The 25,687-nt window shown below is 38.1% G+C and overlaps 1 protein-coding gene across 11 annotated transcripts in view; it reads right to left on the minus strand.

Moving 5' to 3' along the window:
- Positions 1 to 25,687, minus strand: part of ERCC6L2 (ERCC excision repair 6 like 2) — a 157,931-nt gene that overhangs the window by 45,447 nt on the left and 86,797 nt on the right. For all 11 annotated transcript variants that reach the window (XM_043546390.1, XM_043546396.1, XM_043546391.1 and 8 more), the window contains 4 exons: positions 13,374 to 13,445; positions 11,647 to 11,792; positions 4,149 to 4,244; positions 2,827 to 2,926 (listed from right to left, as the gene is read on the minus strand). In XM_043546390.1, the coding sequence (XP_043402325.1) occupies positions 2,827 to 2,926; positions 4,149 to 4,244; positions 11,647 to 11,792; positions 13,374 to 13,445 (414 nt within the window). The remainder of the gene's footprint in view (positions 1 to 2,826; positions 2,927 to 4,148; positions 4,245 to 11,646; positions 11,793 to 13,373; positions 13,446 to 25,687) is intronic.

The raw sequence follows: 25,687 nt of genomic DNA on the forward strand, positions 1-25,687 counted from the left end.
AAATTTCAGCAAGTTCTGGATAACAGGTCAAAAATTTGAGCAGGTTTCTATCAATGCAGACATAAGATTTGTAGGTTCCTCACTTCCACATGCAAAAGCCTACACATGGGCAGACAAATCAGGTAACTGCACATGCAATTCACAGTTATGTACCAGTTTACCTGTTCATACAGATACACAGGTGTTTGCAGACCAATGTGTCTGCTGATTTTAAGCATGCATTAGTGGAGACCTAATGAAAATCTGAGCCTCAGATTTGCAAATTTTAACTGACCATTCTTATAGTTAAGAGACAGATGTTCAGTTATATGCATACAGCTGTATGCATACATATAAGCTCAGCTACATTAATAGGTACCTGATTGGTCAGAGTAGTGTATGGTCAGAGTAGTGTATGCAGCCTGTCCCCTCCAGTTATATAATCTATCTAATATATCAGTTTTTTGCATTCAGTAGTAACATGTATATATATGTACACAATTTCATGCACAGACCTGTGCAAGTCTGGCCCTAAACATTCCTGCTAAAATTAAATCGTTATGCTTTGTGAGAACTTTACAAAGCTGGTAGAAAGAATGCCTTATACTGTACTAATGTCTTTGTAAAGTCATCTCAAAATTTTGTACATAAACAGCACATAATTTTCTTCATGGTGCTTTCGATTAAAGTTTCCTAAACATGTATTTAATTAGGATGTGTGACAAAGTTCCTGCTCTACCTTGGTGGGTCTTGCGCTTACTGGCGGATTTGCTCGCCTTGGAGCTTCACGGAAGCCCTCAGCTTGGCCATTTTTCTGAACCCACAGTCCAGGTGGACTCCTCCTGTGTCTGACCAGGAGTTGGGAGGATTTGGGGAGAACCCGGGTCCGCCCTCTACTCCGGCTTCCAGCCCAGGGCCCTGTGGAACACAGTTGTCTTGAGTGCCTCCTGGAACAGCTGTGCGACAGCTACAACTTCCCTGGGCTACTTCCTCATGGCCTCCTCCCAACACCTTCTTTATCCTCACCACAGGACCTTCCTCCTGGTGTCTGATAATGCTTGTACACCTCAGTCCTCCAACAGTCCGCGTTCTCACTCTCAGCTCCTAGTGCCTCTTGCTCCCAGCTCCTCACACACACACCACAAACTGAAGTGAGCTCCTTTTTAAAACCCAGGTGCCCTGATTAGCCTGCCTTAATTGATTTTAGCAGCTTCTTGATTGGCTGCAGGTGTTCTAATCAGCCTGTCTTAATTGTCTCCAGAAGGTTCCTGATTGTTCTGGAACCTTCCCTGTTACCTTACCCAGGGAAAAGGGACCTACTTAGCCTGGGGCTAATATATCTGCCTTCTATTACTCTCCTATAGCCATCTGGCCCGACCCTGTCACAGATGTCAGATAATTACTGAAATGGAGAAAGGAATACATGATGTTTAAAAACATGTTTACTGATGTTTAAAAGGTTGTCAAAGTTGGTAGGTCTAAAAATTGACCTATTTTGACAGTGTTCTCCACTGAAAGGTCTTAGCTTCCAGATCTTTTCATCTGTTTATTTTTCAAATTGATCACCGTTGCCAGTAAGACGAAAACCCCTATACACAATAAAGCAATATGACATTGTGAAAGTCACAGTCAAGAAAATAGCATACACACATACTGATATTAACAGGGAATATAAAAGTTTTTCAGAAAGTTGTGTACGTTTGAGAAAAAAAACATGTTAAGACTTTCCAGAATAGAGCACAAAAAGCAGCAGATGTTAGTCCTTAAATAAATGTTAATTAATTATTGACGCTTTAAAAATACAGTGATTTCCTTTTAAAAATTAGATTACCGGTATATAGCAGAACTCTGCTAGTTCAGTCACAGTACATTTACCAGAACATTTTCAATTAAGTAAAAGTAAACACTGGGAAAAAAATGAAGTGAGGAACTAGTGACTTTCTGCTGCTGTCCTAGGGATGGACACAATCCACACATGTGACTTCATTCCTCAGACTTTCTATTCAGAAAGTGTCACATGATAGGCACAACCCCTACTCTTGCCCCGATGATCTCAATAAACTGTCCTGAAACAAGACTGGGACAAGCTGAACTAGGAGAAGGGAAAACCTTTCTTACAAATTCTCATGGCCCTGCCAGTCATCACAATCCATAGGAGGGAAGAGGAAGTCAGTGGGCTTCCTCAGAAGTATGATGTTATCAAGCAGCTATTACTGTCCAAGTTACTATACTGGCAATGGGGATTGCCCCACTTCAGCTTTCCTCCTCCTCCTCCCTCACTCAAAATGAGGAGCTGGAGAATCAAGGAGTTAACAGAAGAGCCTGGCTCTCACAAATAAGGTAGTGTTCAGAGTAATGGACACTTCTTAAGTCCATTTAGCCCAGCATTTCCCAAACTTTTGAAAAATAAGCCCCACCCTTCTGGAAAATGAAAATCAATCGCGCGCACCTTCAATCCCATCATGTGTTTAAATTTCAGTTTAATTTCTCGTACAGGCCCACCAATATTTAACTGAAATTTAAAACTTGCTCTTACATTTTTATTTTAAGGAATGACATTCAATATTGGCTGTCTCAGACCTTCATAAGAGATACTTAAATCTCCTTTCTCACATGCTTTGAGTGCTGAAATAAGTAACAACATTGGCATTTAAAGTACCATCACTGGCCTGAGTTAGCACCCACTGAAATAAATGGGGTAGTTCTTCCTTGTCAAGTGCATAAATTAACACTGCAAGTCATAAATCCAACATAGAGTCAACCTTGCTATAGGTCAGCTTTCACTCATTCAGACAGCTGGCTGAAAATAGTTGTTTTACATGTACCATGATACTGTGTGAACTTTACCTGTTTGTAAACCTGCCGTAAGTACATCATCTCCTCCACTGTCCCCAACGAGATCAATCTAAACACTTTCACATCTCTGCACTGGCCAATCCTATAGGCTCTGCAAAGACAGAGTAATTTTGAAGAATGCTAGGTTATTAGCCAACGAGTTCCTTTGGGGATAAGTAAAATCCTAATTCCAATAAAAGGGAAATATTGTAAATTTAAAATAGAACTTCCCTAAAAGACAAGTTTAGAAATTAAATATTTTTACTCAGCTCACATTTTCTCTCTCTAGGGCCCTCACTTCTCTTCTCCATAAATCTCTAAAACTACCAACAGATTATTTTCAGAAACCACAGAAGAGATTTACTGAATGTCAAGACATCAGAGAAATGTGACCTTCACAGAGGTGGTACCGTGAAAGTCTACTCTTGCAAGGACACACATTTCTGCAACATCATAACATTTTTCCATTTGTGGAGTGTGAAGGGGAGAAAGAGATGTCTTCCTGGAGGTATCTAAAAATAGACTCTCTATATTGTTAGAAATTACAAAATAATGGAGGAGCTTAAAAGCTAAAATATAAAATAGAATGGAACAAAGAATGTATTTTTACTCATCAAAACTCAATTGCTTTATACATTTTAAAGACTCCTTGGGGTGTTTCCTTAGTTATCTAAAAGTATTTTCATGAGCTGTATGTGAAATGCTATCCTACGTTCAGAATGTCTAGGAGAAAACACTTATAAAATAAGAATCCTGCACATGTCACCACAGCAAGCTATCAGACATTAAACTGAATGCTGAAATGGGACATCTCTACATTACAGAGGTTTCAAAATAAGAACACAACTATTTTTCTTCAGGGATTCTCTGTTTCTCAACATCACTCTTGAGCTGGATCACTAACTGTGTATTTTTTGTTTATATTCTCTACTTTTAAACAGGCTAGCAGTGATTGTTCCAGGTTCAGGAAAAATGCCATCAGGCTATATGTCCACTTATTTTTTTTAAACGAAACTATCATAACAGCAGCTTTGTCCTATGCCTCTCTCTTCCAATGATGTCACAACTTGAAAAGTAGCAAATAAAAAAAGTTACAATTCAGAGGTAAAGGAGCTGTGGAAATTCTCACTGACTTTTTAAACAGTATGCAGAGTACATTAATGCTAAAAAAAATTATTAACAGGCATTTCTAAATCTAGTCTGATGCGGCCAAAATCAGAGTGTGTCTAAGAATATCCTATTCTCTAGGAAAATTTGCATGAGAAAATCTATTTCCAAAATGAAAAAACAAAAAGAGCACTATGTCTACCTAAATTTTAAAATTGAGATTATACCTGTCAATGGCTTGAAGATCATTTGCTGGATTCCATGTTGGATCAAACAACAGAACGACATTGGCTCCAACAAAATTGAGACCCAATCCACCAGCCCTTTAACAAAAATGAGTTAGTTCTTAGACTGCAAGAAAAGGAGTTAGGTACCACCATTTTTTAACTCAAATTAAAAGATTTCTAACTCTGGATCTATTTAACCAAAATTAGGCTTACTAGTGGTAGGCTCACATTTTTTCTCATTCCAAACATAATTAAACAGCATTATACCAACGCTGGTAGCAATGGGCTGGCGCTTTATTTACAAAACACAATAATAGCATAATAAACTAACAATCATGATTATTGTAGAAAATCACAATACCTTAAATTGCAGGCAGACTCTATAACCTGCCCAACTACAAACAGCTGCTTTCACCTTGATAATAGAAGTGCTGCCCAACTACCTGCTGCATCCCCTTAACACTCAAAGTGAACAATATGAATCAAATCCTCAGCTGGTGTAAATCTACATAGCTCCATTTACTTCAGCAGATCTATGTCAATTCTAGCCATATGAGACAGCCAGAAGAGACTTTATGTAAAGAGAGACTTACTACAGAGTTTGCACCAGTTTTGTTTCTTGAATCACAGGGAGATGGATTTTGGCAGTACTTGCTACATGACTTACACCAAAACAAGGTATAGTTTGTAATGCCTCTCCCAGCTATTCTTTAGTGCAGCAGTCCTGGCAGGATAAACAAGTACTAGAGTGCAGTGGTGCCTGTTTCTGAATCAAACTATTGAGAGGGCTAAGTAAGAGCACAGAAAAGTGAATGATAAGAGAAAACATCACTCATTTGTGATGCAGTCCTTCTAGTTTCAGAGTAGTAGCTGTGTTAGTCTATATCCGCAAAAAGAAAAGGAGTACTTGTGGCACCTTAGAGACTAACAAATTTATTTGAGCATAAGCTTTCGTGAGCTACAGCTCACTTCATCGGATGCACAATATTTGTGAGGGTCATTATAAGAAAGTCCTATTACATATGTATATACTGGACTTTTGGGGAACAGTTAGGCTCAATGTGTTGGTTGCATCTTCCAGAACACCTTAACTACTCCAAAATGCTGTTCAGACAACAAAGGCCCCAATACAGCAAACCCATTAAGCACGTGCTTAATTTTAAGCAATTGAACAATTCCCCTACTGAAGCTAAAAGGATTACTCACTTTCTTAAAGTTGGACATATGCTTAAGCGGTTTACTGGAGTGGGGCCAAAGAGGGGAGTAGTCAAGTTGCAGGACTGGTTCTTGGAAATATCTTTAGTACCTGTTTAGCCACATTCCTCCTAATCCCCCCCAAAAAAGAGATGAAAATTTCTGGAAAAGTGTCTGGAAGCAAAATGCTTGTATCCAATGCGCTAGTATCCGAGAGATTGTTTGAGGTGGGCTTTAATTTCAAACATGCCATGTTTGATTTGGGGTTGTTTTTTTTTTCAGATCCAGAAAGCAAATTTGGCACATCCTGTGTATGATGTGAACAGACAGCTGGTAGTCAATAAGACTGGATGCAGCGGAAATGCTAAGGGGTTTCAAGAATCTCTCTCTAACAGTATCCCTTGCTGGGGATATAGATGGTAGATATAGAGTTTAAATAATTAGAAGTAGCACCAGTTAATCAAGTGAGAGTGAGGTAACATATGTATGTATGGCAGACTGGTCATCACAATTTGAGTGGATACCATTCTTAACTGATGAGTGTTTTTCTTGACGAGATCTATCCCCTCCATAAGGTTTATAGTGGTATCTTATGGTCAATGATGGTTTCTCCAAAGAATTTAGAAGAAAATGGCAGCAAGCCACTACATGTTCTCAATGAGACACTCCCAAAATATGGAAAAAGTTTATCCAAGTTTTTTTTAAAAGTGTATATTTTAAATAGTTTATTTTGGATTCCATTAAGCTAGTTTACGGTGGTTGGAAAGGGTTGAGTTACCCCCATTAATTCATTTCCTTATTAAGAAAAAAGAAATTGGTGGGAACCACCACCTTATGGTCTTAGTGAAATCCTTGTTAATATAAATAAAGTTGTGGCCTTTTCCTTCCAAATTTGGTGTAGTGCTCGGTTAATTAAATTTAGAAAAGGAGAGGATGTGGGAACTTGCCAACGTTAACGGAGGTTTCCGGAAGATGAGCATTCTCAAAGTTTGAAATACTGAATAAAAATCTGTTTGTTTGTTTTTTGTTTTGTTTTTTTTTGTTTTTTACAATCCTCCACTGTATTTTGGAATATTTCTTATTAGAGGGGATGGAATTCAGCTGCTCTTACCAAACCCTGCAGTCAGACCAAAATATAAGTCAACATGTTTTTCCAATTGGTTTCTAATAAAAAATCCAAATATTTGAAACCTGAAATATGAAGTATATTTCAGATTTCATTAGTGGAAATAACAGACTGAGTATGAGGAAAGACAAGACCAAACAGGAGGTTTAAAAAAAATTAAAGGGCCAAAAGTTTTATAAAATTATTAGGTATGCTACAATGTTTCAGAAGACAAGGCCTCCTATGACTCCTTCATAAACAGAATGTACCTAGAAATGAGTTGGTGCATTATAAATAAATAATTAAAAACGGGTAATATTCTAAGTGTCATTTAAGCAGGTAATGTTTAAATCACACTGAATTATAAGAGAACTCATGGCTCAGATGGTTCAGCCTGCTACATCACTTCTGTTAAGGAGTTTGCAACATTGCCTTATAATAAACCATTATTTTTCAAGAGTTCATGGTATTGTAGGACTGCACATTGGATCTGACTAATGGTCTATTTACTTTTGTATCCTGTCTCTGTGCTCAGTACCATAATCTTCAGAAGTTAGAAAACAACATGCCAGAGGGAAGTTTCTATGGAGGCAGTTAGTAATTAGTTCTATTCACAGAATTGTGTGATCCTAAACTTCATGTCTCAAAATCACTTTGTGGCTGGGAGTTCCACAAACAAGATTACATAGTACATAAAAAATTCTTTTGTAATTTTAAAATTTGTCATTGGATTTTAAATTTTAATTGGATGCTTCTTTTTACTTGAAAGGGCAAATACTGTAAGAGCACCTGACCAACCGAATAATTTTACACACTTCTATCTTGTGCGCTCTTATTTGTCTAATATCAAAAGTTTAATAGGAGAGATTTAAATATTAGAACTATTTACATCTTTAATGATTAGCCATCTCATTGCCTCTCTCTGGATTTTTTTCTTTCCCTCTTGCTACTTCCTTTTTGAGATGAGTGACCAGAATTGTACACAACCAGAACTGTACACACTACTGAAGGTAAGGACAAACCAACAATATATAATATAACATTATAATAGTTTCATTATTCTTCTCTGTCCCTTCCTTTATACAACCTAACATCTTTTTTTGCTTTTGAACTGCTGATGCACACTTTACAATATTTTCTTAAGTTTATATACACTTAATTTAGAAGCCACTAATGCGTGAGATTAGTTAAAATTCTTTCTAGTGCATATTACATTACAATTTATCTCATCTCCCATCATTGCCTAATTTTCTGGCTTCACATCTGGATTAATACTCCACTTAAATAAAGGGAATCTCATGGCTCTAATAGCTACTGTTTCAGGTCTGTGTGCAGACTCAGGAAGACATCATTGCACTGGTTCACATTAGAAAAGGTTATTTTCATTACCAAAAGGATAAGAAAATTGCATTTTAAAAGAAATTTTATTCTGAAAAAAATATTAGAAATACCAAAAATCTACAGAGAAGCCCAAAGTCTGCACTGGAACGCATACATTTGCATGTTGTGCGTTTCCAGTTGATCTACTGAACCTTTTCAGGCTTTGTAGGGATGCAAACAGAAGTTACAACCTTCTTGAGACATTGCTTTCAGATCTCATGGCACTTGCAAGCAGCACTGCTAAGACCACTGATAGACAAATCCTTCACTTCTATCTCCTTGGAATTTTCAACCTCTGCAGGAGGAAATTGATGGAGCAAGCATCACATATGCAGGACTCAAAGAGATAAAAAACCTGAAGATCATGACTGTTATATGATCCACTAGCCAATCATGTGTGAATTACATGAGGCTCTGTCCAATTCACAGCACTGCTTGCTAAATATGTGAGCTCTAAAATGTAGGTCTAAAGATTATCATGTCAACTTTACTTCAAAAGTTTATAAGATCTGAGAGTCTTCAAAAGAATGACTCAGGATGTTTTAGTTCAACCAGCCTGGCTGCAAACATGCTAAATTAAAATGCGGCCTTGCAGAATTTAAAGTAATGAGGCATGTCTGTAAGAACATGCAGAATACTGGAATTTATATTAACTATTTTTGGTATGTTTATATATCTAGGTATTTTACACGGCCCTCATTACTCTAGTATCTGAGGGCCTCCCATTACTAAAAAAATGACAATGGTCTCTCTCTTCCTTAGCTGTCATCAAGAAGCAGATTTAGGATTTTTTTTAAATGAATGGATTTCTGAGCACACGGAGATTAGCGTGGGAAAGACAAGGTAGAGCACTGGATTTAATATTTGGCTCTGAAGGAGGGGATATTAGCAGTTTTTATTTCTTGCAGCATGATATATTGGAACTTTGGAACAGCGCTGCCCAATGTCCAAGTGCTGTAGTTCCCTCCCCTTAAACGAAGTTGCATCACAGATATTACAAGCTCTGAAAGCTCTACCAGCTGAGTTTGTAACTCCTGCAAATCATAGCACTACTTCTCATGAGATTTACAACTTGAACTTGTTTGCTTCCAGAACCAGCAATAACTCTAAGCATTATGGACCATATTTATTCTTCTTCCAGGACAGATTCTTCTGCCAGCACAGGCTTAATGAAAGAGATATTTCTGTCATGGAGCTTTAAAAGTGACAACAGATAGGACATGGGAATATGTGCCATAAACCTTTTTCTTCCACAGAACGTGCAAGTGTCTGTCCTTGTAATCTTTAACAATCTATAGCTACTGGTCTCCAGAAATGTATAAGATCAGTAGGAATCATCCATATTACTTATAACTTGTCCAATAGATTTTTGAAAGTTAGAATATCCACAAGATTATGTTCAATACTAGTATCTAAAACAAATGTGAGGATTTAAGATCAAGTTGTTCTGGAGATATGCCTTTACAAATAAAGTTATATTTACTGAAAAGCTGTTTTTGAAAGCCCCTTTTCTCAAAACCGTATTATTCCATTAAAGTTTACGTTTCTAAAGGTACTTTTTGGCTAAAGGCTATGCAGGAGAAATTTCAGGCAGAATGGATTTATTTCTCCAGAACATAAGGTAGAATACAAATTTGGTAACTGTCACTGTTTTAAGAATGAAGTCATTATTACTGCTTCATCATTTAGTAATTGTATAGGCTGGTGCTTCTTCTTGAAGTTGTATATTGATTGTGCCACTGGAATAAAATGACAAAAAATAAAGCTACTGTATTGAGATGTCACCCTTTGTTAGATGCATTTTTTCAGCCAAAATAAAGCGTAAGTGGATTTGTCAGAAATTAACATTTGGCTCTTTGAAAGATGAGACTTTCAGAACATACAAGTTGACTGCACAGAGCAGTCAGCCAAAAACTTTGCAAGAAACTATGGACAGAAAAGTATGTCACAATTCTGTCAATTTATGATGTGTTTAGAAATAAATAAGATACTGAAAAGTTCCATCAACCAGATGACTGCACAAAAGATCTTGGTTTGGTGTGCCTAAACTCTGATTTAGAGGAGACCAGAAACCCTCGTGGAGTGCTACTAGGATATAGCACCTTCAGATTTCCAGAGAGTTACAAAAGACTCTTGTAGTCTCTTTGATTACTTTATCTCAGGAAAGAAGAAACACATTCATTTTTGTTGTACAATGTGTGTGTGTTGAACTACACTTTAAGAAATACAGAGAATACCATTTTGTTTCTCTTGGAACTTACACTATGCTGCATATTGTTCTAGGCATGTTTTTCACTAATTTACTCAGTGAAATGTAAGACATTGTATTCAGCTCTGTATAGATAGGATCATCATAAGTTAAGGTGGCTGGCATGAAGCAACACTGGCGGGCATGGCCTGCCTTACCACCTTTACTACTCAAAAGGGCAAGGGAGAAGAAACTACTAATGAAGCAAGACTCCATTTCCATTTAATTGAATTCTCTATGTCATAACACCGAATTTATGAGATTGTGGGGATGAAGCTAATCCTAAAGTGTTTAAAACAAATAAGGTTGACAGAACATTCACTATAAGTAGAAAGCCTTTCAGAACAGTACAGATACAGTAACTCCCAGAAGGGGTAGCTCCTGTAATAGATTGTTTTCATTTTAATTTTCTGTTCACCTAGAAGGACCAAAAACTGCTTATCATTTCTTATTCAAGAAGTCCCCTGAAATCACTGGCCAGATATTCTGATTCACTGAGGTTATGCTCAGCAAAGCAAGAGTACATCACTAGAGCCATGATTCTCTGCTTATATACCAGACCTGTGCAAGTTAGAGAAGCCTGAGGGCTGTCCTAATGAGTGCCAGCTGACAGTGGTCTTAAACGAGCTATGATGGTTGAGCACAGCCAGAATGTATCGTGCTCTGGCCTCTCCACATCTCTGCTCCCAACATGCACCCTGTGCTGGGACTGTGGAAGGAACAGCAAAGGAGACAGTTATACTGGCTCTATACCCACTGGAGTCTCCCAACAGCCAGGGATAAATAGGCAGTATCTGCTCCCTTTGCACTACTGCCTGGGAGTAGTAATCAGCTTAGCTAAAAGATAAAGGATTATGTAACTAAATCAGAAAGCCATGAATGGGTTGATATACTATTTTCATAATTTTTGGCTGAACACGTACATCTCATTGGCCTATTCCAGTAGAATTCACTATTCATCATAAACTGATGAAAAGATCCCTTTCAGGCATATAGAATGTGTAAGATTTTATTGCTTGTTTGAGATAAGTGCTTTAAGGGACAAGTGTTAGGAAACTGGGCTCAAACTGCACATATAAAAAGCATTCATAGATGTAAAATTTTACTGATAAAAATATGGCTTTCCGTATGGGTTCACTATGCACACATAAAATAACTCACATGCTATTGTTTTGCACACACAACTTAAGAGCCTAGTTTTTGAAAGTTTGTCTCTTAATGTGCACAGTAGAACAGAAATAAAGAATGCAGTGGTGCACTAGACTGTTAGGAACAATTTGTGGTTGCCCACTGCCCTTGGCTAGCCTGGGGATTTAAAACTATCACTCGCCAGGTTCAAATCTCAACAATCCCAGAAACGACAGGAGAGAGTGAAGAACAAAAATTAAGTGTTATGACCCATTTCTACTGTAGTAATCTTAACCCATAATGGATGCAGCTGACACCACAGTTTTGTAACAGCTGACAGTAACACCAGGCAAGATCAATCAAGTTAACGCACAGTAACTTTACTACAAGCCTCTAAATACGTAGCTGAAGGCAGACACACAGTACAAATTAAATTCTCTTACATTGTAGAAACAAGGCAAATGTTAACATCTTGCATGCTATTGAACTCTCTCACTATCCTGACCCGGTCCTCTGACTTTGTATTTCCATCAAGTCTTTGGTAATCTAGCCCAGATGCCATACAGTATTGTTCCAGCACATCTAGCAACTGATAAAAAAAGATGGGGAGATAAGGCATTATTAGTATCTTTTAAAATAAGCACCATAACAACCACAAAGATTAGGTACCCTGAATATCATTTCTAATAGCCCACAGACCATCTGAGAATATAAATGTCTCTCTCTATTGGTATTTAACATCCTTATCCGCTTATTCTCTATGACACAATTGGTTTTGTACTGTGGCATTTAAAACCTTAATCTTTCACAGGTTTTTTAATTGAAAGCAACAAAAGATATAAAATTAAAGCAGAGATCTTGAACTGTCATTTACAGTAATCATCTATGTTGGCATGCCAAGTATTTAGTTAGATAATCCTGAGTTATAGTTTGCATCATTTCAGAAACCACATTAGTCACTAACAAGAATACCACATTTAAGGCTTTGGCTTCACTGCATTGTTAGCTTGATGGATACTTGAGTATTGCTACTAACACATCTCCCAAAGCGTCTAGCTCAAGTTAAGTTGTGCGTTACTCTCAAGCTAGCTGGCCCATTGGAGGCTGTGGTTGATGCTTCAGTGATGCTGATGCTTGATGCCAACGCAGTGGGGACTCCACTACTCTGTGCTGCTAATACAAATATTCTGTGTAGCTCACAAGTTATGTTGCACGCGAGCTAGGCTAGTGAGTAGGGCCCTACCAAATTCACAGCCATGAAAAACGCATCATGGACTGTGAAATCTTGTCTTTTGTGTGCTTTTATCCTCTGCTATACAGATTTCACGGGGGGTGGGGGCCAGCGTTTCTCAAATTGGGAGTCCTGAGCCAAAAGGGAGTTGCTGGGGGATTGCAAGGTTATTTTGGGGGTGGGGTGGGGTGGGGTGGTATTGCCAACCTTACTTCTGCACTGCCTTCAGAGCTGGGTGGCCAGAGAGCAGCAGCTGGTGACTAGGTGTCCAGCTCTGAAGGAAAGTAAGGGTGGCAAAACCATACCATGCCACCCTTACTTTTGCGCTGTTGCCTTCAGAGCTGGGTTGCCAGAGAGTGGGAGCTACTGACTCGGGGTCCAGCTCTGCCTTCAGAGTTGGGCTCCTGGCCAGCAGCTGCCACTCTCCAGCTGCCCAGCTCTGAAGGCAGCACCGCCACCAGCAGCAGTGCATAAGTAAGGGTAGCAGTACTGCAAGCCCCCCTATAATAACGGTGCGAAGGCCCCCCCACCATTTTTGGGTCAGGACCCCTACAATTACAACACTGTGAAATTTCAGATTTAAACAGCTGAAATCATGAAAATTACTATTTTAAAAATCCTCTGACCATGAAATTGACCAAAATGGACCGTGAATTTGGTAAGGCCCTATTAATGAGTGGAGACAACTTCAGCTAAGACTCCAGTGAAGACAAGCCCAAAGAAGAAAGGCGATTACTACATTTGTCCTTGCCACTGTCCTTGAGATAACATAAGGTTTCAAGATGTTTTCTTTAGTACTGCACATTGTCCATATCAACACTATTTCCCATAGTGCATGTGAGAAAGAAAATGTGGTTGAAAGCTGCTGCTGTCCCCTGTGCTTTATGCCTCAGGACTTATTGCTGAGGTCAGTCATAATGCAAGTCATATAGAGCTCACCTTGGTGGAAAAGGAGAAGAGAAGAACTTTATCTTTGTTTTTTCTGAAGTGATTTAAAAGCTGTTGAAGGACCTGGAAATGAACCACAGAGCAGCAATTAACTGACTTCATCCCAAGTACACCTTATATATACACACACTTACATTTTCTAACTTTAAAAAGAGTAAGCTGTAGTTTTGGTCTGTATTTCATACTATTTTCTAAGGAAAACGGGCACTAATGAGAGGCTTTGCAAGCCTAATACAGTTTCCTAGTATCATAAATGTCACTACAATAAAAGGAGATTCTAAATAAACACATACACACATGCACACACACTGTTAATAAACTCCTTCTCTGAACACATTCTGAAAGGGCAGTTTTAAAGTATCACACTAACAGAAGTTAAGTTCTAAAGGAGCTATTTGTATCTTTCAAGTTGCCTTTTAACAGAAGTTAGTCTACAAAGCTGTAACAAATACTACCTATCTACTGTTCTACCCTGGGTTTGGGTTTTTTGTTTTTAATTAATGAATCCATACATTCACTCTGAACAGAGCTAACCTTATTTAGTTTGCTGCACTACCTCTGAGTTCAAAACTTTTTGGAACTTGTCTTCTTAAAATAATCAGTCAGATGTATGCCCCTCCCTACTCCCCCTCTTTTCTGTTGCTTTGTTTACTGTAGGCCTCAGCTTCCCAGACTCTGCACAGACCTTGAAATGCCAATAATCCGCCCACACACAATGTTCTTCTGGTAGGGAAGCAAATAATCCAGAGTCTTGCGTATAATAGTGATACAGTTATTTTCAAAAGAAGCATGTCCACATCTGGCAATGGCAGTTCAAGAGTACCATGCAGAAGCAATACACAAAGGGGAAAAGGAATTTTCTGCACCATGTCTGGAGCCTTCTCCCACAGGGCAATAAATATTTAAATTATTTTATTTATTCGGTGATAACTACTTAAACTGTTACATCTACACAAATTTCACTAAAAGTGTAACCGCTCAAATAATAGAGGAATGCTTGTATTAATTTTACAGTTCTGGATAAAATCTTGAACACAAAATACTAATATCACAGTCATAACATTTTCTGTATTGTAGTATCATTCAATTACTGGGTAAATAAGAGGCACAAATCATATAAAGTTGCATGTTTTCCATCTGTAACTATAATTTGTAAGTTGAACAATGGACAAAATGAGCTTTATTTTACTCAAAAAGTGTAAAATATACTGTGTTAAACGTTCTACATTTGTATTTCATGTAATTGCATTAAGAAAGGACAGAAAAATTAGCAGCATGTTTAAGCTGTAGGAGTTTGTCTCCTGTAATATTATTATTAGAGTAATAAATATGGTCACGTAATTAATTCCCTATAGGAGATAGTGCAAACAAATACACCCAGTTTGTTTAAATAAAGTGAATCAATGTCATGTCTGCTTGGATTTTACGTATTCTGGAATATAATAGCACTAACTCTGACAAACAAAGAAAATTAAATGGTTTTGTGCTGAAGAGAAACAAAGTATATGTTCCCACACTGGAATACTATCCTAAAAGGTAGGTGTTTTGCAAAACACAAACTGGGTGAGCATACTCAAGCAAAAACATAATGTTACAATTAAAATATGGTTTTTCAATATGGTGAGCATGGATTTAACTCCGACCAGGATTATTAGAAGTCCTGAAGTGAAATCACTTTACACCATATTGATATTTACCTCTTAGATTTCAACTACAATTTATATTGTGTACAGCCGTCAATGCCGCTTTTGATGTTTTAAAGATAGAATCACAGGATCATAGGACTGGAAGGGACCTCAAGAAGTCATCTAGTCCAGTCCCCTGCATTCATGGCAGGAATAAGTAAAATACCGGCTTTTATAATTCATCCCTCACCCTAAACTAGGCCTAATTTTTTGTTTATGTTTACATGGTACTCCCGCAGAGATACTTGCATTTTCCTACTTAAATAATGAAGAAAATAAGAAGCCAGTAAAATCAATCTCTTAATCAGACGTGTATACTCCCAGGAGACATATACTTACTAAACAGAAGCTTTCAAAACGTTGCAATTAATAAAAGTATTATAAAAGAAGTTCTAAAACTACATTTTATTTCTAACAGCCAGATATTTAATATAATTTTTTATTTAAAAGTCATATACACAGTGAATATTGGTAGACTACTGTTACCCAAAATTTGAGGAAAACTGAAGGAGTAATCGGACAAGTGAAGGTTTTGGCCCATGTGATTATGGGACAACTATTGCGTGACTCAGAGAGCTGTGTAACCATTTGGTTTCACCACTCCTGCTCCCCCTCCAAAAAGTCAATGATATTGTAGAATAATGCTCAAGAGCATGCAGTCTACAAGCACTGTACTTCAAAAGTGATGAGTCATTTGTCTTTTCATTACACAATTCTCACTTCACAACTGAGGTGTACTGGATTCTCACAACCATGCATATTGTCAAGCATTATTTCTTGCATGTTCAACTACACCAAATCTAAACAAATGCTTTTGTATTACATTTATTGACAAAACAGTCTGAAGTGAAAACAGAATGCTATTAAAAAGGGGAGGGGGAGGGAGACTATTAAACAACCACACATGCAAGCAAATACCTTCCACCTCTTGTTATTCTACTACAAGAAAATCTTTAATAGCTACATTTCTGCAAGTTTTATAACATTTGGTCAAATTTATTTCCCCACTGATATGTTAATTTTTGTTTCATTACTGAGTTTAAAAAAGTGTTTATAAAATATCTTCCAATTCTTAATTAATGGTGACCTCTCTCTGTGCATTTTTTAGGCTTCCCAAGAGACCAGAGATCCCCTGGATACCTTTTCTCTCATAATAAAAGCCCATCAGTATAGAAGATTTATAGTTCTTTTCAGAATGTAACACATAGGGGACAATCAGACAATAATCTGATCAAGAAGAAAGTTCACATTATTATTTGAAGCAGCCTTGTCAAAACAATTTATCTCAAAATACTGTACATTTGAGGTCTAGAAGAACAGGAAGTATAGGTCTAATTTGTTATGATTATTCAGTTCACAGACAAAAGCTATCACCCAGGATCACATATTCAGAAAATTTCTTGAACCTATTCAGAATAGAAAACAGGTTAGCTAATCTGTTCTCAAAAAGATTAACCTTCAATGAAGTCTCCACTATTTTAAAAATATAGTACACCAGACATTAAAAAGGCATCTTGGCATTAAAAAATTACTGTCAAACATTTTTAACTTAATGAACTTAACACGAATGTTATTTTTCAGTTATGCCAATCTGACCCACTACAGCAATGAAGTCAGATACAGTATTGATGCATTTGAAAGTGTTTTTTATTTTTAGAACTAAAATAGCAACATTTAAAATATTAAACTTGCAACGATAATAAAGTGAATTTCTATAATCCAGGTCAATTAAATTTTGTCATCTTCTACAGCAGAATTTCCAAGTTTGAAAGCTGAACCCTCACTTCTTGAAAATAAAACCAATCGCACAAGACCAACATATGCTATTAAAGGCCCACCCATCTTCATTTTTTATCCTCTATATATAGTCCCATCTCCCTCTTCCATTGGGATATGGATGGCATTACACCTTTTGGAAATGTTGTTCTACACTGAGATGCATTTCCTGAAGTGATATAAAATCTGAGGTCTCTTTAAGATAGGAAGTCGTTATTTTCCATTTAATCAGGTGTTTCATTCCACTGACCCTCAGATATACTTTTTTAAGCTTAGATATTGCATCCATGCGCTTAAGTGGTTTAAAATGAAAACAGTCATTAAGCAGGTTTCTGCAGTGACGTCAGATCATTACCATCAGAAACAACCAGGCATGATGGAGGACTGAATAACAGTAATCTACTGGGATCTCTTCAAAGCATGTTTTAGCAAAACCGCCCAATACAGTAGCAGTAAAACAAAACAAAGGAAAAATTCTATGAAGCAGTCAAGCAAAGGAAAAACTAACACAAGATCACTGTTTTTCCTATTTTCCCTCTAATGGCCAGAGGGGAAGAAAACTACTAGGTTTCAAGTGAATACTGCCAAAACGTGCTTGTACCCTATAGATCCAACTCCCCAGCTTGCCTTATGACACACTTTAAGAAAAGGGCACACTAAATATGCTTTATTTTACTAAGAAAAATTGAAGCCAAAAATGTAAGTTAAAACAGACAAAAATCACTCAAACTTTCTGACTGAGAGAACCAGTCAAAGTGAAGGGCAGATTTCCCACTCGGCAAAGGAATTATTTTCCAAGGGTAATCATAAAAAAAAAAAAAAAAAAAGAACTTTAAATGTAAGGATCCAAAGGAGCTTTTCAAGCTGATTATATCTTAAAGTAATGAATTCATGACTTTTATCTGTGAAAGTAATCTTAAAATTAGGATTTCTTCAGTCAGGTTCTAAAGAAGGAATATTTGATCCACATCTCTCAGAGATGTGTCATTTTTTTCAACATAAATGGAAGTTTCACCAGGTGCCAGACAGATAAGTGGATCATTCTTGTTATTAGTCATAAAATATATTCCACTCTCTTCTTTTAATGAGGTTCTTCACATTCAAGTGAGTTTACAAGAATATCTGCTTGTTTTGGAAGTCTGATTTCTGTAGTTACCTACTTTCTGAATAGAAAGATTCCTTCTTAAATTTCTTTTAAATTTTCACAGTAAATATTCTGGTTATTTGTTTTGCTCTGATGATATTGGAAACACCAGCTGCCTATCACCAACTCAAACCCAACATCACTATCACATCTCTGGAATAAATGATAAGGTCAAAAACTCCTGTATACTAGTGTTGTCTTTTGAGATTCTAATTATATGAATATTAGATCGTCTATTAATATTTGAAATCTTCAGTTCTGTTTACTCAAAAAGAAACAATGGCTTTTCAAACTAGCTACTTCTCTTTCAAATCAGTGTTGTGGTCCTCGGTTTCACAAATTCCTCATGGAACATTATACATTTTATTAAATGTATTTTATTTCATATTCATTACAATATTAGTAATTTAAGATCTTTAATGTAAAAGAATACTATGAGAACTTTTAATATCTGTAAGAATCATAGTTTTAATGGAACTGCCCTTCTCCTTAGCTTGAAGGGGATTAGAAAGCAAATCTAACTTTCATCGAAGGCTTGAAGTTTCTTAGTAGCCAAAATAAAAATCTTTCAAGTCCTTTCCAACCTATAAATCTTTAATTAGCCATCTTGTCCCGATCTCAGTCTTTTATGTTATGCAGTGTTCTTGGTACTTTGAAAAAAAGTAGTTTTCCTGCTGAAATGAAAGAGGGGCAGAGCATGTCACGATTCCAATATATTTTTAAAAATTAATTCTCCTTTCTTTACATTTTTACTCACATTAATGAAATCAAGTGTACACACAATGTTGAAGGCTACATTAATTGAAACCTAAATTTCTCATACTGTATGGACTCCAAACTGAAGACTAACATAGGATGTGCTAAAAGTTCATTTATGATTTGATCTTCACTTTTATTTTATTAAACTCAGTTTCTAAATAAATAAATGCCTTGTGGTCCAACCAAGATACAATTCACAGATAAATAAGCAATAAGACTCTCACTGAAATGGGTTTTCTACTGTTATGATGCATTAGTGGAGAAAAACAGGAATGAGAAAGTCAAGTAAACTAAGGATCATTCCATAAAAACAGTATTTTCAATAAATAATCTTTCCCTTTTACTATGTGTGCATGTGGATTTGTTACTCAAGAAAGTAAGGGACTTTCAGGAATGGACCACCTAGAAAGATGGCTTATGTAAACTTACACGCACAAACACACACACACTTATCACAATGCAACTCAATTCCACTTGGTGTGATAAATGGGAGGTTTCACAATGTTACAATGTGGTCAGATTGAAATATCAGTGATTAGAATGAGAACAGAATAATTTTTTATTTGCATCTTAAGTGAGTGTGAATTAAATTCCACACTTGAAAGCTAATACACAAATCCACTGCATAATCTAACCACCTATATTTAATTGGCTATTATATTACTACTTTCTTTTCAAGTATTGCCCAAAATTTATAATGACAAAATATTCATCCACAATATAAAGCTATTTTAGGGAAAAGGTTAGCAATCATTTGAGATGCTCAGATTATCATGTTAAAAACGGGAATTAGGGGGCTTGAAAACACAATGTGGTTATGCTCTAGGCTCTTCCTTCTGTAAACCTGGCTTCAAATCCTGAATTTGTTCATAAGTGAAAATAAATTCCATGACATCACCCCCATCCCCAGATTTTGGCACAACTAGGAGTCTCTGCTAAATAGAGGTTCAGGACTAAGAAATGTTACAAAACAGGTGTGAAGAATTGTGAGGGGAATATTATACAGGATCTACTTGCAGCATGTTCTGTTCCCTGCTATTAATCATTCTCTTCCAGAATTAGCATTCCAGACTATTGTCATTGCATTGTTTTATCATTAATATCATTTATCATTAATATTGCTAGGAGCACTAAAGTGTGACATACTTCCCTCATTCCCTCTAATATACAGTAATATACAGTACTATCCTATCTTGAAAGCATTGAGACTAGGCACTTCTCTTGCCATGCCAAACTGACATTCTAGAAACATGACAGGAGAAAAACCTGCTTTAAAAAGAGCAAAAAAGATTTAGACAGCTCAGCAACAGCAAAAATTACCTCATCTTATTTTGACACTCTTAAAAGCAAACATTTATAGTAGATCAAATTGGTTCACAGCCATACTTGAGAAAAGCAGCTACACCCACTACACATCTACTTCCATAGATAACAGAAAAGCCCAATATTTATTAAAACCAGAGTTCATGACTCCCAGGATTCTGAATGCTACCTAATTCACTAGGATCTATTCTTCCATTAACACTCAGCGCAAGAAAAGACCTCCTTAATATTTATGCCAAGGAGTGAATTAGTTTTTGCCCAGCACCTTTACTGAATACCTCAAACAAATCTACATAAATCCTATGTACAGTATTCAAAATATAATAATGATCTCTTTCAAGCTACTTTCCATTTCATCTGAACATTTAAACCTAAAGTTTTAGAATGAATGCTGTTCAGGACATACTGTTCTACTATGCTACTGCATATCTATATAGGCAAACTAATGTGAATTGAAAATTAGCTAAAAGATTGTAAAAGGAGAGGTTACTCATCCTGTGAAGTAACTAGTTTTTCGGGATGTGTCTTGCTACGGATGCTCCACTTGAAGTACACATGCACCACATGTGCCTTTGATCGGAGATCTTAGTTAACAGTGCCCATTCAGCTGCACACACACTCTACTCTGCCTCATGCTCTGCTCTGGCCACACAGAACTACACGGGCAAACCACCCTCAGTTTCTTCTCCATCACAAAGCTCCATAGCAGAGAACTCTGAAGCAAAAAGGAAAATGATGGAGCATCCATCAGGACACACATCTCAAAGAACTACAGTTAATGTACAGGCAGAATAACCTCTCCTTCTTTGAGTACTATTCCTATGGGTGCTCCACTTCAGCTAGAACTGAGCAGCACACTCTAAGGAGTGGGGGGGCTGCTGAATTGGATCCAAGATCAAAGACAGTAGAGTAGAGCCAAACACAGCATCAGAAGCTGAGTCATGAATTACTGCATAATGTTCAGAAAAGGAGGCCCAAGCTGAAGCTCCACAGATCTCAGCAATGGAAACATTCTTAAGAAAGGTTTCAGAGTAGGAGTACTTGTGGCACCTTAGAGACTAACCAATTTATTTGAAAGGCTACTGAAGCAGAAAGAGATCTTATTGAATGGATCAGTACTCTAGAAGGAGGTTTGAGACCATGAGACTGATAACAAAAAGGTAATGCAGCCTGAAATCCATCTAGAGAATCTTTGTTTGGAAACTGGATATCCCTTAGATCTGTCCGCAGTAGACACAAACAACCTGGAAGATTTTCTAACTGGCTTAGTCCTGTCCAAGTAAAAGGCTAATGCCCACCTGAGTGTATGTATTACCATATCCTTATTATTCAGGTGTGGTTTAGGGGAAAAAACTACAAGAGGAACAGACTGGCTGATGTGGAAGTCAAACAACACCTTCAGTAAGAATTTAGGATGTGGTCACAATATGGCCTTGTCCCCGAAGAATAACGTGAAGGGAGGATATGCCATCAGAGCCCCTATCTCCCCAGGTCTTCAAAATAACTAATGGCTACGATGAAGCCGTTTTCATAGATATGTCAAGTAGAGAAGAGGTCACTGTTGGCTCAAAGGGATGTCCCATAAGGCAGCTAAGCACCAAGTTGAGGTCCCAAACCAGAGCAGGATTTTTGACTTGTATAAAGAGATTCCCCAACCCCTTGAGAAACCTCACCATCATCAGATGTGCAAACACCGAAAAGCCCTCCACTGGGAAATGGAAAGCCATAATGGCTGCCAAATGTATCCTAATGGAACTCAAAGACAAACCTATTTTCTTCAGTTCCAGGATACAAACTAGTATATCAGCCTGAAAATGACACAGGTGAAAGGTCACACCACTGGCTGAATCTCATCCTCTTCTGTCGGTAAGCATTATGGGTACAGGTTTCAGAGTAACAGCCGTGTTAGTCTGTATTCGCAAAAAGAAAAGGAGGACTTGTGGCACCTTAGAGACTAACCAATTTATTTGAGCATGAGCTTTCGTGAGCTACAGCTCACTTCATCGGATGCATACTGTGGAAATTGCAGAAGACATTATATACACAGACACCATGAAACAATACCTCCTCCCACCCCACTCTCCTGCTGGTAATAGCTTATCTAAAGTGATCATCAAGTTGGGCCATTTCCAGCACAGTGTACCTTATTATGGGTACACTGCTTTCTACTACATAACAAATAAATACTCTTCTTATGTCCTCAGAACAAGCTGTTTCTAGTCCCGTTAACCATCAATCAGCCATGGTTTGAGCTGAAGAACCCTAAGGTTGGGGTGAAGAACTTGACCAGCAACCTCAGACAGAAGATGAGGGATGGTCTGGAGAGTGATTGGTTGACAAGCAGCCATTGGATGAGGTAAGGAAACGATGTCTGTCTTGGTCAGAACCACTACAATAACTCTGGCCTTGTCCTTCCTTATCTTGATCAACACCTTGGATATTAGAGGAGTTGGAGGAAATACATACAAATCCAACATCCAATGAAGGAAAAAGGCATTTCCCAAGAAATTGCGGCCCAGTCCTCCTCTCAAGCAGAACTGGAAGCACTTCCTGTTTCTGGACATGATGAACAGATCTATCCGCGAGATGCCCCAACACTTAAATATGTGATGGCTTACAATGGGATCTACCTCCCATTTGTGATTCTGAGAGAGTTCTCCAAGGAGGGCATCTGCCGTGATGTTCCGAATGCCTGGTAAGTAAGCTGCTGAGATTTTATATGCACCAATTCCAGGGTCTTGACTGCTTCAGCACAGAGGAAGGGTGATCTCACTCCCCTTTGACTGTCGATATAAAACATGCATGATATATTGTTGGTCACTATTTTCATATGTTTGCTCCGATCAATGGCATAAAATGGAGACTGGCATTCCTGACTGCTCTGAGTTCCAGGAAGTTGATGTGTAGAGTAGTCTTCCGAGATGACCACCTGTCCTGAGTTGCGTGAGTGTTGAGATGTGCCCCCACCCCAACTGGGATGCATCTGTTATTATCACCATTAAAGACATTGAGCAAAGGGGACTTCTGTTCAAATACTTTTCACCACTTGATGGACTTCTTCATGACAGAAGGAACCGAGAGTAGTTTGTTCAAGCTGTGTTTGCTTGGTGAATAAACAAGCCACCCCTAAAGGCAGTGCAGGTGCAACCTCATGTGGCTTATTACAAAAGTAACACCTGCCATATGTCCTAATAATTGGAGACAGTTTTTGACTGATGTCTGGGAATTGATTTGGACAGTAGTGACTAAATTCGATAGGGTTGTAAACCTGTGAGTAGGAAGGTAGGGTTTGGCCGCTACCGTATCAAGATAAGCTTCTATAAACTCCAATCTTTGCACCAGGGTCAAGGGGGACATCGAAATAACAATGGCCACTCAGAAGGTCAGAACGAGGTCTCACTTTAGGAGCATCCCTTTTACTGCCAATTGTCGAGATATGGGAACATAAGGATTTCTTTTCTGAGAAGGTAAGCTGCTATGACTGACAGAACCATCAAAAACACTATGTGAGCAAAAGACAGACCAAACAGAAGCAGTCTGTGTTGAAAGTAGTTTTGACACAGAGTAAAACATAGGAAATTTCTGTGGGAAGGATGAACTGCTAGATGGAAATATGCATCTTGTAGGTCAAGAGCAGAGAACCAATTCGCTGGGTCCAGTGATGTTATTATTGCTGCAAGTGTTACCATTTTGAATTGCTGTATCTTCATGAGCCAGTTTAGGAGCCTTAGATCTAGAACGGGTCTCTACCCACTGTTCTTTTCTGAAACCAGTAAGTACCTGGAATAAAACACCTTCCTGTGTGTTGTACAAGAACTAGTTCAATAGTACCTACGTTCAGGAAGAAGTCTATTTCCTGTTCTAGAAGATGCTTGTGAGAGGGAAAATGCCTGAAGAGGGACAGAGGGAATTGGAGGGAGGAGGGAGAGAAGTAAAGCAGATGGAGTATCCTGCTGATATGATCTCCAAAACCCATTTGTCCATAGCAATATGCTCAAAAGCTTGTCTGGAGTGAGGAAGGCAGTTCTCAAAGCAGCAAAGGCACATGAACCTTTGAATCTGGTAAGGAGTAAGGGAGAGAACTCAGAACATTGACTACTCCATCAAAATTTGTGTTTCGATGAAGGTTGAGAGATCGATGCCTGTACAGCAGACAGACTCTTCTTCTGGAACATCTGCCTCACTCGTTGGAGTTCATAAGGGCTCTAGAAGCAGGAGACAGGACAAGATTTCTGCATTGTCTGAGACTTACTAACTGTCCGTTTATGAGCAGCTGTGTAAATTCCTAGAGAAAGTAGAGTGGCCCTGGAATCTTTTAAAGTATGTACAGACTCAACGGTATTCTTCACAAACAATTTTAATCTGTTGAAGGGAAGGTCCTCAACTGTATTCTGGACCTCTCTTGGAAATCTTGAGAGTTGAAGCCAGGAGGCCTTTCTCATGACACCCACTGTAGAAACAGAGCGAGCAGCTGTTTCAGGGGCATCCAGAGAGGCCTTCAGAGATATTCTGGCAAGAAGGTGACCCTTTGTAATGGACTGCCTGAAACTGGTCCCTCTGCCCTGGTGGTAAATGCTCAACAAATGAATTGAGTAGTAGCTGTGATTATATTTCAATAGTTGGTGATCCTAAACTGCAGAGTCACAGATGAATATGATCTGCAACAAAATAAAACAAGACACTTCTGATCTTTGCCGTATGGCATTGATTTAACACAGTGCTGCCTTCTACGTTCATTTATAGCCTCGATAACTAGGGAGGAGTTGGGAGAGAGATGAGGAAATAGAAATTCCGAGTCTTTAGATTGGACATAAAATGTCTTATTTCAGCCCTTTTACAGGTGGGTAGAATTGTCACTGGGTTATACCAGATTACTTCTTGCAGGATCCAGCAAAGCCTCATTAATAGGTAGTAAAATTTGGGTAGATGACATTGTATGCACAATATCTAGCAGTTTATGTCGTGACGCCTTAATCTCCTCAAGTGGTATTTGTAATGGGTCTGCTATGCTTTTAACAAGGTCCTGGAACTGTCTGAAAATCATCAGCCAGGGATGGTGGAGGAGGCATGACTGCTTCATCTGGGGATGAAGAAGAGATATTGGTTAGCAGGGTGATCTCTGTCTGTTCTCACCTCCTGCTCCTCCAAAGTCTCTTCTTGTGGGTCAGGCCTTCCAGAGGAAGAGCAATGCGGGGATGGAGAGGAATTTTCTACTTCTGTGAGCAATGAGTGATACTAAGAGTCCTAGAGAATTGTTGGCGGTATGCTGCTCATGGATTCAGTACAGCCATTGAGGGGGTCAATATGGAATAGGTGGGGGCACCCATGAGTGCCATCAGACCATCAGGATGGAGCTTGAGGGTGTCTTTCTCAAATAGGTTCCATCTTCCTAGAAGTCTCCAGAAAAATATTTGTCTGATAGTGAGGAGTGGAGCCCTGAAGCAACATTTGAGAAGTCAATGAAAAATCCCCATTATCATCATCTTCAACATGACTTTGTAGAAATGGAGCACTGGTAGAAAAAGATGGTGATGCCATCAGTACTAGGTGAATATCTGGACACGTAGAGGTCTCTATCAAAGGGGTGTCAGGCATCTCACACTGTGACATCTCATGAA

This window comes from Chelonia mydas, chromosome 5, assembly GCF_015237465.2.
Source record: "Chelonia mydas isolate rCheMyd1 chromosome 5, rCheMyd1.pri.v2, whole genome shotgun sequence".
Taxonomy (NCBI): Eukaryota; Metazoa; Chordata; order Testudines; family Cheloniidae; genus Chelonia; species Chelonia mydas.